The 19125-nt window shown below is 47.2% G+C and overlaps 1 protein-coding gene across 1 annotated transcript in view; it reads right to left on the reverse strand.

The window, feature by feature from the left end:
* LOC126163107 (ryanodine receptor) overlaps nucleotides 1-19125 on the reverse strand; it is a 737240-nt gene that overhangs the window by 538816 nt on the left and 179299 nt on the right. The window contains exon 2 of the mRNA XM_049920028.1: nucleotides 2836-2940. Within this exon, the coding sequence (XP_049775985.1) occupies nucleotides 2836-2940 (105 nt within the window). The remainder of the gene's footprint in view (nucleotides 1-2835; nucleotides 2941-19125) is intronic.

The following is a 19125-nucleotide window of genomic DNA, read 5'->3' on the forward strand; positions in this document are numbered from 1 at the left end:
GGGCACATGACGAACAGCGTTTACCAGGGTGTATTGCGCCAACAATGAAATTCGAATTAATGCGTGCAATATTATCCACTTGTGAGGAATCCTTGTTATCTATTGTAAAGGACGTGTGTGGCATCTGTGGTACATTTGTGAGTGACAAAGATGATAGGGAGCGGGTTTAGTTGTGTTGTTGTGCAGGTGCCATTCATCACAAGAACGAATGGTCACAAGATCGAATGGTGTCGTGAGTGGTCCGTAGAGCAACAGAAGAAGGTTTTATGGAGTGACTGCATCGTAGCATATGTCTTGTCACTCAGATGAACCAGGTGGGCACATGACGAACAGCGTTTACCAGGGTGTATTGCGCCAACAATGAAATTCGAATTAATGCGTGCAATATTATCCACTTGTGAGGAATCCTTGTTATCTATTGTAAAGGACGTGTGTGGCATCTGTGGTACATTTGTGAGTGACAAAGATGATAGGGAGCGGGTTTAGTTGTGTTGTTGTGCAGGTGCCATTCATCACAAGAACGAATGGTCACAAGATCGAATGGAGTCGTGAGTGGTCCATAGAGCAACAGAAGAAGGTTTTATGGAGTGACTGCATCGTAGCATATGTCTTGTCACTCAGATGAACCAGGTGGGCACATGACGAACAGCGTTTACCAGGGTGTATTGCGCCAACAATGAAATTCGAATTAATGCGTGCAATATTATCCACTTGTGAGGAATCCTTGTTATCTATTGTAAAGGACGTGTGTGGCATCTGTGGTACATTTGTGAGTGACAAAGATGATAGGGAGCGGGTTTAGTTGTGTTGTTGTGCAGGTGCCATTCATCACAAGAACGAATGGTCACAAGATCGAATGGTGTCGTGAGTGGTCCGTAGAGCAACAGAAGAAGGTTTTATGGAGTGACTGCATCGTAGCATATGTCTTGTCACTCAGATGAACCAGGTGGGCACATGACGAACAGCGTTTACCAGGGTGTATTGCGCCAACAATGAAATTCGAATTAATGCGTGCAATATTATCCACTTGTGAGGAATCCTTGTTATCTATTGTAAAGGACGTGTGTGGCATCTGTGGTACATTTGTGAGTGACAAAGATGATAGTGAGCGGGTTTAGTTGTGTTGTTGTGCAGGTGCCATTCATCACAAGAACGAATGGTCACAAGATCGAATGGAGTCGTGAGTGGTCCGTAGAGCAACAGAAGAAGGTTTTTTGGAGTGACTGCATCGTAGCATATGTCTTGTCACTCAGATGAACCAGGTGGGCACATGACGAACAGCGTTTACCAGGGTGTATTGCGCCAACAATGAAATTCGAATTAATGCGTGCAATATTATCCACTTGTGAGGAATCCTTGTTATCTATTGTAAAGGACGTGTGTGGCATCTGTGGTACATTTGTGAGTGACAAAGATGATAGGGAGCGGGTTTAGTTGTGTTGTTGTGCAGGTGCCATTCATCACAAGAACGAATGGTCACAAGATCGAATGGTGTCGTGAGTGGTCCGTAGAGCAACAGAAGAAGGTTTTATGGAGTGACTGCATCATAGCATATGTCTTGTCACTCAGATGAACCAGGTGGGCACATGACGAACAGCGTTTACCAGGGTGTATTGCGCCAACAATGAAATTCGAATTAATGCGTGCAATATTATCCACTTGTGAGGAATCCTTGTTATCTATTGTAAAGGACGTGTGTGGCATCTGTGGTACATTTGTGAGTGACAAAGATGATAGGGAGCGGGTTTAGTTGTGTTGTTGTGCAGGTGCCATTCACCACAAGAACGAATGGTCACAAGATCGAATGGTGTCGTGAGTGGTCCGTAGAGCAACAGAAGAAGGTTTTATGGAGTGACTGCATCGTAGCATATGTCTTGTCACTCAGATGAACCAGGTGGGCACATGACGAACAGCGTTTACCAGGGTGTATTGCGCCAACAATGAAATTCGAATTAATGCGTGCAATATTATCCACTTGTGAGGAATCCTTGTTATCTATTGTAAAGGACGTGTGTGGCATCTGTGGTACATTTGTGAGTGTCAAAGATGATAGGGAGCGGGTTTAGTTGTGTTGTTGTGCAGGTGCCATTCATCACAAGAACGAATGGTCACAAGATCGAATGGTGTCGTGAGTGGTCCGTAGAGCAACAGAAGAAGGTTTTATGGAGTGCCTGCATCGTAGCATATATCCTGTCACTCAGATGAACCAGGTGGGCACATGACGAACAGCGTTTACCAGGGTGTATTGCGCCAACAATGAAATTCGACGGAGAGGATGTGATGTCCTCGGAATGTTCTTACATCAGTAGTTTTGGTCGACGGCGAAACGAATGCAGATGTCAATGAGAACATGCCTTTCAATTTCGGCTATAGTTTGGAATGGCATGTTTCTGTATCAGTGCTGGAATGCTTCTACAGATGAACACAAAGCAATGGTCGTGGCTAATGCCCCTAAGAAAAACAGGAGCGTTTGCTATGAAGGACTGCTCAGGGCACCAGTGTTAAGTCCGACGAACAACATGAGGATGAACTGAAGAGTCTTTTGCCTGGCAGATAAGAAGCCTGGCAATAACTGTCACCATTATCGGATTTTAGTGTATCTTAAGATAATGCAATTCCTTCGACGAATGTTATGTGCTGCAAAATACTAGCGTAGGGATTGCTGTGAATGTCAGGAGAGTGTTAGACGAATAGTCCCTTTCCAGTGTGACGTTCCCACTCTCGTGACGGTGGTTATGTATGAGTAAATTCCCTTCTGGACATTATGTGAGCTTATTAGGGGACTGACAAGTAATCGCCGGCCCCGACGCAGGAGAGGAAAGGTATTGTACTCACTTTATCTGCGATGGTCTCCAAGTAACAGTGTCGGTTGCCGAAGCCCTCGGCAGCCAGACACACCCTCTCGCCGGTGGCCGTGCATGACAGGCACACCATGTCTTCCTGTAAACACACACACACAAATCGCATTAGCTGTCAGCAAGCGTGAAACATGGGGATTCTGTACAGGCTTTGGAGCGAGTGACTAACTTTTACAAATTCTTAGGGACGGGCTGTAGAAGGAGTGACTATACCATCCGGAGAGTAACTTTACGTACCTTAAGTGCATGTGTGTCTAATTGGGAGGGGGGGGGGAGGTGACCGCCTTAATCACTGAGCCGACCGAGCGAGGTGGCGCAGTGGTTAGACACTGGACTCGCATTCGGGAGGACGACGGTTCAATCCCGCGTCCGGCCATCCTGATTTAGGTTTTCCGTGATTTCCCTAAATCATTCCAGGCAAATGCCGGGAGGGTTCCTCTGAAAGGGCACGGCCGACTTCCTTCCCTAATCCGATGAGACCGATGACCACGTTGTCTGGTCTCCTTCCCCAACCAACCAACCAACCACTGAGCCGAGACAAAGCATCCACTGGCGTCGACAGCTTTAAGAGGATGAACTGAATTTTTCCTAATACCGAGCATAGTGTGGCACGCTGGAAAGCTATCAATGAACGCTTATCAAATAAAATGAAAGGTCTTGGGTTCAAGGACTAATATAAAGCCTAAAGTTTCAATTACGAGGGTTGGAACTTGAATAATGGCAACTATTTATTCGCAACCGATACAAAAGGGTTACATGTTTGCACCTGTTACTGTCCTTCAAAGTAGTCACTGTCGTTGTGTAGAAACCGTTTCCAGCGATGTGGAATGCGTAGTATACCGTTAGCACAGCCTGTTCAGTTGGTGGTACGAATGGAGCGGTCTAAAGTTATGGTATTTCTCGTGTACGACTGTGATGGTGTTATCCTAACGCATTACGTTCCTCCACGGCAGACCGCCAGTGCACAGTATTACTGTTCGTTTTTGGAGCATAATCTGCGACCAGCTTTGCGAAAGAAGCGGTGACACTTTCTGCGCAACCCTCCCATCATCTTGCACGAGAATGCGCGGGCGCATACAGCGCACGCTGTGGCTGCACTGTTCGGTCGATGGGACTGGGAAGTACTGTACCATCCACCATACTCCCCGGACTTAAGTCCTTGTGACTTTGATTTGATTGTGAAGATGAAGGAACCACTTCGTGGCATTCGCTTCAGAACTGTTCCAGAGATTCGACAGGCAGTAGACCGCTCCATTCGCACAATCAACAGAACAGGCTCTGCTAATGGTATACTACGCCTTCCACATCACTGCCAACGGGTTCTACACAACGCTGGTGACTACTTTGAAGGACAGTAACAGGTGCAAACACGTAACTCTTTTGTATCGGTTGTGAACAAGTAGTTGCCACTACTGAAGTTCCAACCCTCGTATATCGAATCGCTGTATCTTTATTGTGAACATGTTACACTTTATCAACAAAGGCAAAGCTTTGCTGGAATTTCTGGGCTAGCCCTCGAACCAACCAGTACTAAAATATATTCAGACGAGTATTTATGGGAACTTTAGAGCTAGTTAGTCGTCAAAATTACGTCCCGAATGGCTCTAGGCGGCAGCACCGAATAGAGGGTTGTCGTTAGAAGTTGGAAGGACTAAGCAAATGATAATGTCCCTGTGTGAGAAACAAGAGAGTCAATCTGTAGCCTATTACTTCCTTCCACAAACGTCTCGCGAAATGAGCTCAGATAGAAAATCAGAGAAATTGCAGCGCTTACAGAAAGTTACCGGAGGTCATTCTTCCCGTGCGCCATTCGCGAATAGAACAGGGAAGGTGGATCAGATAGCAGTAACAGAAGTACGTACACCACACACCGGAATGTAGCTTGCGACGTATAGATATAGGATGTAAACGCTAATCGGTTGAACAGATTCAAATGTGCGACATTTTCGAGAGCTACCCAGACTCGAGAAGTCACAGTGTCAGTCGCGAATCATCGAGGAGGGTAGCAGGCTGTTCCAGCAGGACTTGATCGCCGAGGAGCATCGATAGTTCAGACTTCCTAGCAGCTGGCGGCAAGTGTTTCGGTTTACTAATAGCGGAACGGCAGTTGTGAGTTTCAGAGTCGACTGTACAGTGACGTAATCCCAGCTGGGGTTGTTGTTTGGTGGCAGTTTTCGTCCGGTCAGGGAGCTAATAGTTAGCTGGAACAGGTGTGGGTCGAAGGGAAGGATTTGGCGAGATCTGTTAAAGTGGGGATAAATTGTAATGCTTCAGCGTAAACTGGAGTGCTTTTTGTGCGTTACTTTCATGCCAGTGAAGTCTTTATGCCAAGTGTGGTGTCACCGCCAGACATCACACTTGCTAGGTGGTAGCTTTTAAATCGGCCGCGGTCCGCTAGTATACGACGGACCCGCGTGTCGCCACTGTCAGTAATTGCAGACCGAGCGCCACCACACGGCAGGTCGAGAGAGACGTACTAGGACTCGTCCCAGTTGTACGACGACTTTGCTAGCGACTACACTGACGAAGCCTTTCTCTCATTTGCCGAGAGACAGTTAGAATAGCCTTCAGCTAAGTCCATGGCTACGACCTAGCAAGGCGCCATTAACCATTTCTAGAGAGAGTCTCACTTGTATCATCCAGAATGCTGCATACAAATGATGGATTAAAGTTAAGTATTCCAGCAGCTACGTACTTTTCTTTATAGCATTCATTACGTATCCTGTTTCAGACCTAAAGCAAGCCTGCGTGTGTAAACGCGTGCCTTTCGGTTACCCGTCACTGTGGACTGGCTGTCTTGTCAGTCCACTACACCAAGACTTTTTGTTCTTTGCTGAGACTGCTGATGACATTTTGAGGAGCCAGCTGAAAGATATACGGTGATTGTTAGCGTTAAATGTTCCCAACCAAGTGATCAGTTGTCGGAATTAATCTGAGAACATTTCGGTTGCTACAGGCCAGTAACCAGTAGTCTCAGGATTGTAATCTTTTATACCCGTCTTGCGTGTCCAAACGAGGCTGGCGACCCGTATCAGAACTCCTTCACTAGTGTAGCAACGTAGGCAGTGACTATGAGTCTGTCAAACAACAGTACTTTCGTTGACAGTGATGCGGTTTCGTTGCACAGTGGTTTCAAGAGCGTTGCCCAGGCCTGGAGATTGTGAAACGCAGTACAGATATTATGACAGGGAGAAGGGCATTGTCGTATAGGGTATTCCAAAAAGATTCATCCGATTCCGCAAGACTGTGTCTCGAATGAAGATTGAAATTTTCGGTAGTGTTAAACTAAAAGTTGACCATGACCCCAGTTGTAAGTTGCCGTTAGGCTGCGGTCTCAGCGGGACTGGATTCGGTTGATTCCGCCGATGACTGGCATCGGCAGAAGACGACTGATCTTTTCAAATCGATATCCCACTACGAATGCGGTCAGAATGCAGCCGACCTCTTCTCCGGAACGTACAGACTCCAGACGACAATCGCCGAAATTCAAACGGTTTGTTTTCTTCGGTCGAGTCGGCCGACGTTCTCATACGTGAAATATGGACTGTGAGAAACTGACACATTTAGTCCAAGAAAGAAGGAGTTTGTGGCATACTGCGGATAAATAAATATCATAATCGGAATATGTCTCGTATTCCATGGACTGAAATCGCAGCTCTATTGCAAACCAAAAGTCGGCAAAATCTTTATCGGAAATTTTAGGCGTAAATAATAATCTCAAAAAATAATTTGTTCAAGCGAGAATGGTGGTTTATCTTACGCTTGACATTACTATAGTGGACATTTTTTCGGTTTTGGGCATTAGCTCTACAAATTATTATTGCTGCTTACACGCAGTTTATGCCAGTAGGGTGGTGATTCTATTGTATGAGGTGGCTTGCAAATGAGGTATATATCTTTCCTTTCTTCAGTATTTTATGTTTCCAGAGTATCTTATTCTAATATTTATGTCTGTATTTCACGTGTACCCTGAATGACGACATTGAAGGTTAGCTGACGTATGTTTATTTTACTGAATTTATCTCAAATTGTGGTTCAAAATGGTTCAAAAGGCTCTGAGCACTATGGGACTTAACTGCTCAGGTCATCAGTCCCCTAGAACTTAGAACTACTTAAACCTAACTAACCTAAGGACATCACACACATCCATGCCCGAGGCAGGATTAGAACCTGCGACCGTAGCGGTCGCGCGGTTCCAAACTGTAGCGCCTAGAACCGCTCGGCCACTCCGACCGGCCCCTCAAATTGTGAAAGGTGTTTATAATCCCGATGTTCAATATCACAACGAATCATCTTGTCTATGTAAAATGACGTTTCTGTCCTCATCTTATACATTCATAAAACTGGTCTAGTTATTCCAGTAACTAGGGAAAAAGTCTACAGTACTCGTCACTTTCTTTTCGAGACAGATAGAGCTCGTACACTTACGTTCAGTGTCTCTCTGCCAGCAAAAGCCGCAATGCAGCACTTGGCTCCAGATGCAGACGTGTCGTGGCATCCATCCCGCCAATGGAGGTAAAAACAGATTCTAACCTCCTTAACCGAACACATGCTAACATAACCTAACTTAACCTACTTGATCCCGCCAAATACCGACGGAGATGGGACATTCCGTGACCAAGCTGTCAGACGATTTTATCGGGCGCCCTCTGGTGACGGCGTCTGGCGGTCGTTGTCGGTGCGATTGTGAACGCAACCTAAGGGGTCTGCATGGTGCAGCTACCTCGCTCGCTCGTCCATTACCCTAATGCCTGCCGAATCGATATGTCGATAACGTAGCAACAAAAGGCGTTTTACGCTCTCAGTTCAACGGCTGCAATTTACTTACAACTGTGTGGCGTGATTTGCATCGAGAGTACGACTTTGTTCCTCCTGCACGACGAGCTTGAGGGACATAGGTTGCACCGTAGGCCTCCAAGGTAACCTGACCTCAATATATGAATTTTGTTTTTTTATGGGAGTTTGTGAGAGACCTCTGTGTGCCTTGTAACAACTCAGGGTGAAATGCGACGCCGCGTAGTAGTAGCAGTGAATGCAGGAAGTCCAGACACATGGGATGAGTTTGAGCAACGTGTGGACGTCTGTCGTGCGTCATGTGGGCGGAACATTTAACATTTGTGAAAAACACATGAAAACTTGCATTGTGAACTTAACTCTAAAAAGTCCCCCAAGGCTCTATTGAAACGTTCCTTTCGTCCGAGCCTCGAAGCTTCCGTGGTGCCGCGGCTGCGACCACAACGCACGTACTTTTCGGGACGTGCAGCGCGCAAGACAAATTACGGTACGCGCTGCTCCGAGGATGTAATCGGAAACTTTTGCCGCCGGACCCGGCTTATGTCTCTGCTCTGGTACACTGTCAGATCAGTCCAGAGTCATCAACTAAATGCCCTGTACCTATGTAACTACACTCCTGGAAATGGAAAAAAGAACACATTGACACCAGTGTGTCAGACCCACCATACTTGCTCCGGACACTGCGAGAGGGCTGTACAAGCAATGATCACACGCACGGCACAGCGGACACACCAGGAACCGCGGTGTTGGCCGTCGAATGGCGCTAGCTGCGCAGCATTTGTGCACCGCCGCCGTCAGTGTCAGCCAGTTTGCCGTGGCATACGGAGCTCCATCGCAGTCTTTAACACTGGTAGCATGCCGCGACAGCGTGGACGTGAACCGTATGTGCAGTTGACGGACTTTGAGCGAGGGCGTATAGTGGGCATGCGGGAGGCCGGGTGGACGTACCGCCGAATTGCTCAACACGTGGGGCGTGAGGTCTCCACAGTACATCGATGTTGTCGCCAGTGGTCGGCGGAAGGTGCACGTGCCCGTCGACCTGGGACCGGACCGCAGCGACGCACGGATGCACGTCAAGACCGTAGGATCCTACGCAGTGCCGTAGCGGACCGCACCGCCACTTCCCAGCAAATTAGGGACACTGTTTCTCCTGGAGTATCGGCGAGGACCATTCGCAACCGTCTCCATGAAGCTGGGCTACGGTCCCGCACACCGTTAGGCCGTCTTCCGCTCACGCCCCAACATCGTGCAGCCCGCCTCCAGTGGTGTCGCGACAGGCGTGAATGGAGGGACGAATGGAGACGTGTCGTCTTCAGCGATGAGAGTCGCTTCTGCCTTGGTGCCAATGATGGTCGTATGCGTGTTTGGCGCAGTGCAGATGAGCGCCACAAGCAGGACTGCATACGACCGAGGCACACAGGGCCAACACCCGGCATCATGGTGTGGGGAGCGATCTCCAACACTGGCCGTACACCACTGGTGATCGTCGAGGGGACACTGAATAGTGCACGGTACATCCAAACCGTCATCGAACCCATCGTTCTACCATTCCTAGACCGGCAAGGGAACTTGCTGTTCCAACAGGACAATGCACGTCCGCATGTATCCCGTGCCACCCAACGTGCTCTAGAAGGTGTAAGTCAACTACCCTGGCCAGCAAGATCTCCGGATCTGTCCCCCATTGAGCATGTTTGGGACTGGATGAAGCGTCATCTCACGCGGTCTGCACGTCCAGCACGAACGCTGGTCCAACTGAGGTGCCAGGTGGAAATGGCATGGCAAGCCGTTCCACAGGACTACATCCAGCATCTCTACGATCGTCTCCATGGGAGAATAGCAGCCTGCATTGCTGCGAAAGGTGGATATACACTGTACTAGTGCCGACATTGTGCATGCTCTGTTGCCTGTGTCTATATGCCTGTGGTTCTGTCAGTGTGATCATGTGATGTATCTGACCCCAGGAATGTGTCAATAAAGTTTCCCCTTCCTGGGACAATGAATTCACGGTGTTCTTATTTCAATTTCCAGGAGTGTACTTTCAGAAAATATTCAGAGATCCGACGACTGCACCGGAGTATCCTCACCGCTAACAGTTCTATACACTGCTTCCCACTGGCTTCTGACAACCTTCGCCGAAAATCACACCAACAGCAAAGCAGACATTCACTTCAAAGTCAGTAAGGAAAGAATCACATAAAAAACGCTACACTCAGGTCCACACGGGAACAACTGAAATTTACTAGTACGAATTAACCCCAGGCTAGTCCGTCACTTTCACCCCACACCACTTCTGGCTGACTGATGGCTCCCAGCTCTGCATCGAGGTCTCTCTTGTTAACGAAACAGTCGGCACTCACCAATCTGCAACAGTCGCCGAGAAAAGAAGGTAAACTGCCTAACAGAAATCCACGCCCGTGCCCGGCAACGGACTTGGAATGCTGTCAGTCTTCCGTACTGAACGAAGTGACTCGGTTGATCGCTCAGGACGACCGGCTCCTGACTTCTGGTATGTACTCCACCCTAGGGTGCGTGCGGCTCCTACTGCCCACGGCGGCCGCCATACAACTCATCGATTTCGCCAGCTCCCAAAACTGCTCCACCAATAATTGGCGTATAGACCTTCCAGTGAATTAGCATCAGGAGCATAATGTACGCACTGCTATTGACCATTTCCCACTAGTGCTTCTGTAAGGTGCCGTCTTCTAGCAGGACTTACAACTTTTTCTGCGACAGATGTTGTAAACACCGGCCGTTACGAGGAAATTCCTCTTCCTGCAAGCCAGCCATGTAGACTCCAACCACAACAATTTAGGAGGATTAGGGAAAGACCGGTCCATCAGCTACACGCTTGAGAGAAACGTCCGTGCATCCGGACACTGCTCCAGGCTGGTACGATGGGGAACAACCAGGAAGTGATATGTTACAGTATGTGTAAAATCTGATGTTTCTTTTGAAAATAAAAATATCGTAGTCCTACGCGTCCCCACGTTTCTATTTTCAGTCGTGTAGAAGCCAAAATCTTGTGAAATATATCTTGGTGAAGCTTCCTTTACATATATGTGTGAGGGACGGGTTAAAGGAATGGTCAGTGGTATAGAGTACTAAGAAACACAAACGCGAAGATTTCAGACAGCATTCTCTCACTGACACATCTGAAATGATTTCCATCGTTTAGGCTTAACACCTGTAATAATTTGGGTACTTGAGATTTCCTCGTTTGCTTCTTGCTTGAATCATGAAATGTTAATTGCCGGTTCTTTTTCGTTATTTTCGTCAGAGAGACAAATTTCCGCTGTTATTCCAGATTTTGGCGCACTTTTTTTTGGTAGTCAGGAGTAGCCTGAGTTTCACGCACGCACGTTCACTGTGGACGACTGCACACTGAATCTACAGGGTTATTACAAATGATTGAAGCGATTTCACAGCTCTACAATAACTTTATTATTTGAGATATTTTCACAATGCTTTGCACCCACATACAAAAACTCAAAAAGTTTTTTTAGGCATTCACAAATGTTCGATATGTGCCCCTTTAGTGATTCGGCAGACATCAAGCCGATAATCAAGTTTCTCCCACACTCGGCGCAGCATGTCCCCATCAATGAGTTCGAAAGCATCGTTGATGCGAGCTCGCAGTTCTGGCACGTTTCTTGGTAGAGGAGGTTTAAACACTGAATCTTTCACATAACCCCACAGAAAGAAATCGCATGGGGTTAAGACGGGAGAGCGTGGAGGCCATGACATGAATTGCTGATCATGATCTCCACCACGACCGATCCATCGGTTTTCCAATCTCCTGTTTAAGAAATGCCGAACATCATGATGGAAGTGCGGTGGAGCACCATCCTGTTGAAAGACGAAGTCGGCCTCCAGTTGTGGCATGAGTCAATTTTTCAGCATGTCCAGATACACGTGTCCTGTAACGTTTTTTTCGCAGAAGAAAAAGGGGCCGTAAAATTTAAACCGTGAGATTGCACAAAACACGTTAACTTTTGGTGAATTGCGAATTTGCTGCACGAATGCGTGAGGATTCTCTACCGCCCAGATTCGCACATTGTGTCTGTTCACTTCACCATTAAGAAAAAAATGTTGCTTCATCACTGAAAACAAGTTTCGCACTGAACGCATCCTCTTCCATGAGCTGTTGCAACCGCGCCGAAAATTCAAAGCGTTTGACTTTGTCATCGGGTGTCAGGGCTTGTAGCAATTGTAAACGGTAAGGCTTCTGATTCAGCCTTTTCCGTAAGATTTTCCAAACCGTCGGCTGTGGTACGTTTAGCTCCCTGCAGGCCGACCCGTTGATTTCCCCTTACAGAGGCATCCAGAAGCTTTAAACTGCGCATACCATCGCCGAATGGAGTTAGCAGTTGGTGGATCTTTGCTGAACTTCGTCCTGAAGTGTCGTTGCACTGTTATGTCTGACTGATGTGAGTGCATTTCAAGCACGACCTACGCTTTCTCGGCTCCTGTCGCCATTTTGTCTCACTGTGCTCTCGAGCGCTCTGGCGGCAGAAACCTGAAGTGCGGCTTCAGCCGAACAAAACTTTATGAGTTTTTCTACGTATCTGTAGTGTGTCGTGACCATATGTCAATGAATGGAGCTACAGTGAATTTATGAAATCGCTTCAGTCATTTGTAATAGCCCTGTATTTTTACACCTTGAAGTACGTCTTTTTTGTACGCCCACACTCTGCCTGTAACTCGGCATAATTGACATCACTTGCGAAAAACGACAGCATAGGTGAGTATTGACGACTATGTCGGGATTATTGCTAAAAGTAGGGAATAGGAGCAGCTGCAACAGGTCGGCCTGCGTGTGTCCGCTAGAACGGCTCAACACACACTTCTGACTTGTCTCTCCAGTCTTCAACGCAGAAACTCTCTGCTTCTAAAGAATGGATGAAGGCTAGAGTGTAATGTCCCTTCGATGCGGCCTGCGGTGTTCTGGCAGCGGCGCGCAAATCAGCACCCGCGGCCGTGGCCACAGGCCTCTCACTCCTAGCGACGTGCGGGGCGCGGGGCAAATTGCGAGGCGTACCGGTCTCCAGTTACTAGGAAACGTTTATTCTCGGACTTCTTCATTAGTAAAAGCAGTCTAACGGTTCCCAGACTCACTCTGACCCACGACGTGAGGTACAAATCGTCGCGACCCTTTTCCCGGTAAACAGTGTCCTGTAGCAATCTAACTGCATTCAAGATTTCGAGGCTCCCTCTCTTGACTGGAAACCGTACACCGCTAGTAGTCTATACAATTTCTCCAGCTAGCTCGTAGCCACTTCCGTCGATAAAACCTACAAACAGGAAATAAGATAACATTTCAAAGTCAATATGCCGGAAGACACAAAAATACGACAGTTCAAGTTTGCATAGAAACAAATACATGGTTATGCATTTGATTTGACGTTACGAATTCTATTTCCTTCATTCAACACCACCTCCGGCTAGGTAATGGATCCACAACATCAAACCGTTTTATTCCTATCTTCAGCGCGCGCATCTCCTAAACCAAACTCTTGATTGCAGAAACTAGAAAACCGTTAAGCACACCTCACCAGCATACGAGAAACACGCTTGCCAACTCTCTCAGATACTTTTTTTCTGGAAGAACGGTGAATCACTAAATCCCTGAACTCAGAAGTCAGTAACAGTCTGAGGTCAATACCCCTGCTCCAGAGAGCCCAAGACTCCGTCACCCAAAAGGGCTGTCAATAGAATCTTCGATTTCGACAGCTCTTCGCAACTACGGAACTTCTTTACAAGATTCAGGACTTTCAGCCCATCAGTCCGCGCAGCAGGATGCAAGCACTTCCACAGTTCCAATGGCCGTTTCCAGCTCCCATCATTAGCATTCCTCTGCAAAATATTTTTTCCTGCCAGGGTTTCCCAGACGTTTGTATGCTGTAAAGCAGATGCCTTCAAGGAAAAGCCACTCGCCAGTAAGCCAGCATAGTATGTCCTGGCCACAACTCATTTACAAGGATTACGGGAAGCCGGACTAATCATCTCAGGGCTGGACATTGTCCCCTGCTCTCTGTATACTGGGAACTGGGTCCGTTGTCTACAACTCTCAAAAGACAGTTCATTTGCGTCGTCAGGAGTGACGTGTTCCACAGGTGACGGGAACGTCATTGTCTCGTGCTCATAAATTAGGGATAATGCTGATACATTGTGGAACAGTCCGCCCCGTAGCTGAGTGGTCAGCGTGACAGACTGTCAATCCTAAGGGCCCGGGTTCGATTCCCGGCTGGGTCGAAGATTTTCTCCGCTCAGGGACTGGGTGTTGTGTTGTCCTAATCATCATCATTTCATCCCCATCGACGCGCAGGTCGCCGAAGTGGCGTCAAATCGAAAGACCTGCACCAGGCGAACGGTCTACCCGACGGGAGGCCCTAGCCACACGACATTTCCATTGTGGAACAACGCTCTGGTGCGCGGTTTGCGGGTTTAAATCACCTCGTGGTATGACCATGCGGTACATTTGACCTGCGGTCGTCACACGGTGGCGCTGGCAGCAGTGCACATATGCAGAGTTTTGTGTTTGTGCTTGCCAGAGTACGGTGCATCGAGTAAGTCTGCAGTCGTTTTCAGACGTGCTAATGGTGACTGTGTGTTGAAAATGGCTCAAAGAACACGTACTAATGACGTTATGAGGGGTAGAATACTAGGGCGACTGGAAGCTGGTCAAACACAGCAGGTCGTAGCACGGGCCCTCCATGTACCACAAAGTGTGGTCTCAAGATTATGGCAACGATTCCAACAGACAGGAAACGTGTCCAGGCGCTACAGTACGGGTCGTCTACAGTGTACAACACCACAAGAAGACGGATATCTCACCATCAGTGCCCGCAGACGGCCACGGAGTACTGCAGGTAGCCTTGCTCGGGACCTTACCGCAGCCACTGGAACAGTTGTCTCCAGACACACAGTCTACAGACGACTGAACAGACATGGTTTATTCACCCGGAGACCTGCAAGGTGCATTCCACTGACCCCTGGTCACAGGAGAGCCCGTAAAGCCTGGTGTCAAGAACACAGTACATGGTCATTGGAATAGTGGTCCCAAGTTATGTTCACGGACGAGTTACTTATGCAGTAGGTTACTTGTAAATTAAGTATCGGAATAACTGTGCCGAATATCGGAAAAATAGAAACCTCATTATCAAGCTGTGATGTGAAACTGTAAGATACGCAAACATCAATTTTTTTGTGCCTTTTACTTTCCTCACAATTGATAGAGAAGTAATATACAGCGAAAAAAACACGCAAAACCGGAAGAGATACTTTTTAATTTTTTAAAGTAAAAGGAGAATCTGTATCGGAAAACTAACTCTGGGAGCCGATGTAACTTTGTTGCATTAACATACAGTATTTTTTACAGCAAGAAAATCGGAATTCTTATTTTTCTTATGTGACTGCGAATGCAGTTAATAACAGATTATATTGTGATATATGTCTTCTGTTTGGTGGTGAAAAGGAATGATGCAATGAGGGCATTTGTACAATAAAGAAATTTGACAGGAAAGCACAAAAGCATCAGATATCAAAACTTCACCTGCAGAACAAACAATCATTTCAGTTTTTGGGCAAAAGTGGAATTGAGCACGCCCTTTCTGAAGCCGCTCGTCTGACAGCAATAAAATACAACAAACAAGTTGCATCCAGCAGGAGAGTATTGGCTCGTCTTATTCAGGCAATTGTATTTGTTTGTAAACAAGAACTAGCCTTTCGCGGCCATCGAGAAGACGAATCCTCCAGCAACAGAGTAACTATCTGGAATTGTTGGATTTACTAGCTCAAGGAGAGCAGTTAACCCGAGACCATCTGTCATCATCTTCAACTTTAAAGAAACTTCTCCAGATATAGAGAATGATGTAACAGAAATGATAACTCCGTCAGTTAATGTCAAAATAAAATCTGAAATTCAGAACTGCAATTTCATTTCGATTCAGGCTGATGAAACATTAGACATGTCATGCAAGAGTCAAATGAGTATAATATTCAGGTACTGTATTGCAGACAAAATTGAGGAAAGATTCGTTGGATTTTACGATGTTTCTGGAGATAAAAATGCTGAAGGTTTGTCAAACATTATTCATGCAGTATTGAAAGAATGGAATGTGGAAGGAAAAGTGGTTAGTCAAACATATGATGGCGCTTCAGCAATGGGGGCAGAGAAAGAGGCCTACAGCAATTGGTGAAGCAGTTCTGTCCCGATGCGCTGTTTACTCGTTGTTACGCGCACCAACTGAATTTGGTACTGTTACATGCCTCCAAAAGCATACAAGTACGCACGTTTGTAAGTGATCTTACTGCATTCCATTCGTTTTTCAGAAAATCATCAAAACGAACTGTATTGCTAATTGAGAAAGGATTTAAACTGCCACATGCAAGCAGCACTCGCTGGAACTTTCGTTCCAGGGCAGTTTCAAGAACATCTAGTCATTTCTCAGGGCTATATAGTGTTTTCAATTATATATTTGATGATACAGACTCTCAGTGGGAACCAGAAACTTTGAGCTGTGCTGTGGGCATGAAACGACGGATGGATGATCCTACGTTTGTCTACTTGCTTTGCTTCTACTGAGGGTGCCTTGATCATCTCTTTAATGTTCTTCAGTCAAAATCTATCAGTATAACTGCTTTCCACGACGAAATAAGAACTGTTTTGAGAAACTTAACGACAATTAAGAACGGAAAATTCGTTGATGAATGCATTAAATGCAGATTGTGTTTGAATGGCAACTTATCATTCTGTGACAGTCAAAAGACATCTCTTAGGGCACTAACGTACGAGATACTGGATTTGCAAATTGTTCAGATGGAAAGAAGGTTTCAAGAATTTCCCCAAATTCAGTTTGTTGAACTTTTGAACGAAAAGTGTTTCCCGAACTATCAGATGGTATTCCCAAAGTTGAAACTGCTTCAATTATTAGAATAGTACCCTTTTTTCAAACAAGACCAACTTGAAAATGAACTGTGTAACATAAACGCTGATGAGAAAAAAACACTTATCTCCAAGAATCCTCTTAAAGTACATTGTCAACAATGATTTAGACTCCGTTTAAGAAGAAACAACGAAGTTCGTGCGTTTGGTTTTGACCCTCCCCGCAACTATAGCAAGCAGTGAACGAACCATGAGTACTCTTAAACGAGTGAAGAACTATTTAAGGAATTCAACATCCAACATCCGGCTGTCGTGTTTGAGAACGTTAGCAATAGAAAAGACACTACTTGGAGAGCTATCCAGTGATCAGATCTTTGTGGACCGAGTTATAGACTTATTCGTGGGAAAAAAGAGGCGCATTGCACTTGTGTACAAGAAAATATAAGTGCTTCTTCTCTTGCTGCTGGAGTTCTACAGATTTGTCATCGTTTCTTGAACAATTTTGTTATTATTATTATTATTATTATTATTATTATTATTAGTGGCGGTGGTAGTGGTGGTAGTAGTAGTAGTTGTTGTTGTTTTATTTGATGCATTTTGTTTCATTTGTTTAAATTATTGTTTACTGTACTATTTTGTCTCCCTATAATAACTGCAGAGTCTCCCCAACCTTCTCAACCACGCTACACCACTGGTTAATATTGATGTTACTGCTGTATTGGGCAGCTCAGTTGGGAACTGAAGATGGCGACCCGTGTGGGTAAGTTGTGGGATCAGAAGAAGCTCAGACTCGGGCCGTATTCCCGCGAGAGCACTCGCAGCACCGCCAGAAGCTGGCAGCCGGAGCCGATACCTCGACTTAACTCTCCCCCGCCCCGGGCCGCTGGGCTCTCAGCCTCACTAAATTCTGCGCTACAGGCTTCCGCTCTCACAGCGCAGTCGCAAATCCCCGGGCGCCGGCGTGTCTCTGTTTACGGCCACAGCGAAGAGTGATAGGCCACTAATACTCGCCATCCTGTGTACACGACCTGACATTCGATAGTGCTCTCGTATTCTGCAAACTTTCTTTAAGAAAAGGAATCATCTGTGGAAAGTTATAAACTAGCTCCAAAACTATTGATGTTGCAGCTGTTGTGTGCTTACCACGCTAACGAGAAAAAATTGTGCTGAAAATTTCGCCTCGTGCATGACACAATTATTGATAATTCATATAAGTCTGGTATCTACACTCCTGGAAATTGAAATAAGAACACCGTGAATTCATTGTCCCAGGAAGGGGAAACTTTATTGACACATTCCTGGGGTCAGATACATCACATGATCACACTGACAGAACCACAGGCACATAGACACAGGCAACAGAGCATGCACAATGTCGGCACTAGTACAGTGTATATCCACCTTTCGCAGCAATGCAGGCTGCTATTCTCCCATGGAGACGATCGTAGAGATGCTGGATGTAGTCCTGTGGAACGGCTTGCCATGCCATTTCCACCTGGCGCCTCAGTTGGACCAGCGTTCGTGCTGGACGTGCAGACCACGTGAGACGACGCTTCATCCAGTCCCAAACATGCTCAATGGGGGACAGATCCGGAGATCTTGCTGGCCAGGGTAGTTGACTTACACCTTCTAGAGCACGTTGGGTGGCACGGGATACATACGGACGTGCATTGTCCTGTTGGAATAGCAAGTTCCCTTGCCGGTCTAGGAATGGTAGAACGATGGGTCCGATGACGGTTTGGATGTACCGTGCACTATTCAGTGTCCCCTCGACGATCACCAGTGGTGTACGGCCAGTGTAGGAGATCGCTCCCCACACCATGATGCCGGGTGTTGGCCCTGTGTGCCTCGGTCGTATGCAGTCCTGATTGTGGCGCTCACCTGCACGGCGCCAAACACGCATACGACCATCATTGGCACCAAGGCAGAAGCGACTCTCATCGCTGAAGACGACACGTCTCCATTCGTCCCTCCATTCACGCCTGTCGCGACACCACTGGAGGCGGGCTGCACGATGTTGGGGCGTGAGCGGAAGACGGCCTAACGGTGTGCGGGACCGTAGCCCAGCTTCATGGAGACGGTTGCGAATGGTCCTCGCCGATACCCCAGGAGCAACAGTGTCCCTAATTTGCTGGGAAGTGGCGGTGCGGTTCCCTACGGCACTGCGTAGGATCCTACGGTCTTGGCGTGCATCCGTGCGTCGCTGCGGTCCGGTCCCAGGTCGACGGGCACGTGCACCTTCCGCCGACCACTGGCGACAACATCGATGTACTGTGGAGACCTCACGCCCCACGTGTTGAGCAATTCGGCGGTACGTCCACCCGGCCTCCCGCATGCCCACTATACGCCCTCGCTCAAAGTCCGTCAACTGCACATACGGTTCACGTCCACGCTGTCGCGGCATGCTACCAATGTTAAAGACTGCGATGGAGCTCCGTATGCCACGGCAAACTGGCTGACACTGACGGCGGCGGTGCACAAATGCTGCGCAGCTAGCGCCATTCGACGGCCAACACCGCGGTTCCTGGTGTGTCCGCTGTGCCGTGCGTGTGATCATTGCTTGTACAGCCCTCTCGCAGTGTCCGGAGC

Source organism: Schistocerca cancellata, chromosome 2, assembly GCF_023864275.1.
Source record: "Schistocerca cancellata isolate TAMUIC-IGC-003103 chromosome 2, iqSchCanc2.1, whole genome shotgun sequence".
Classification (NCBI taxonomy): Eukaryota; Metazoa; Arthropoda; class Insecta; order Orthoptera; family Acrididae; genus Schistocerca; species Schistocerca cancellata.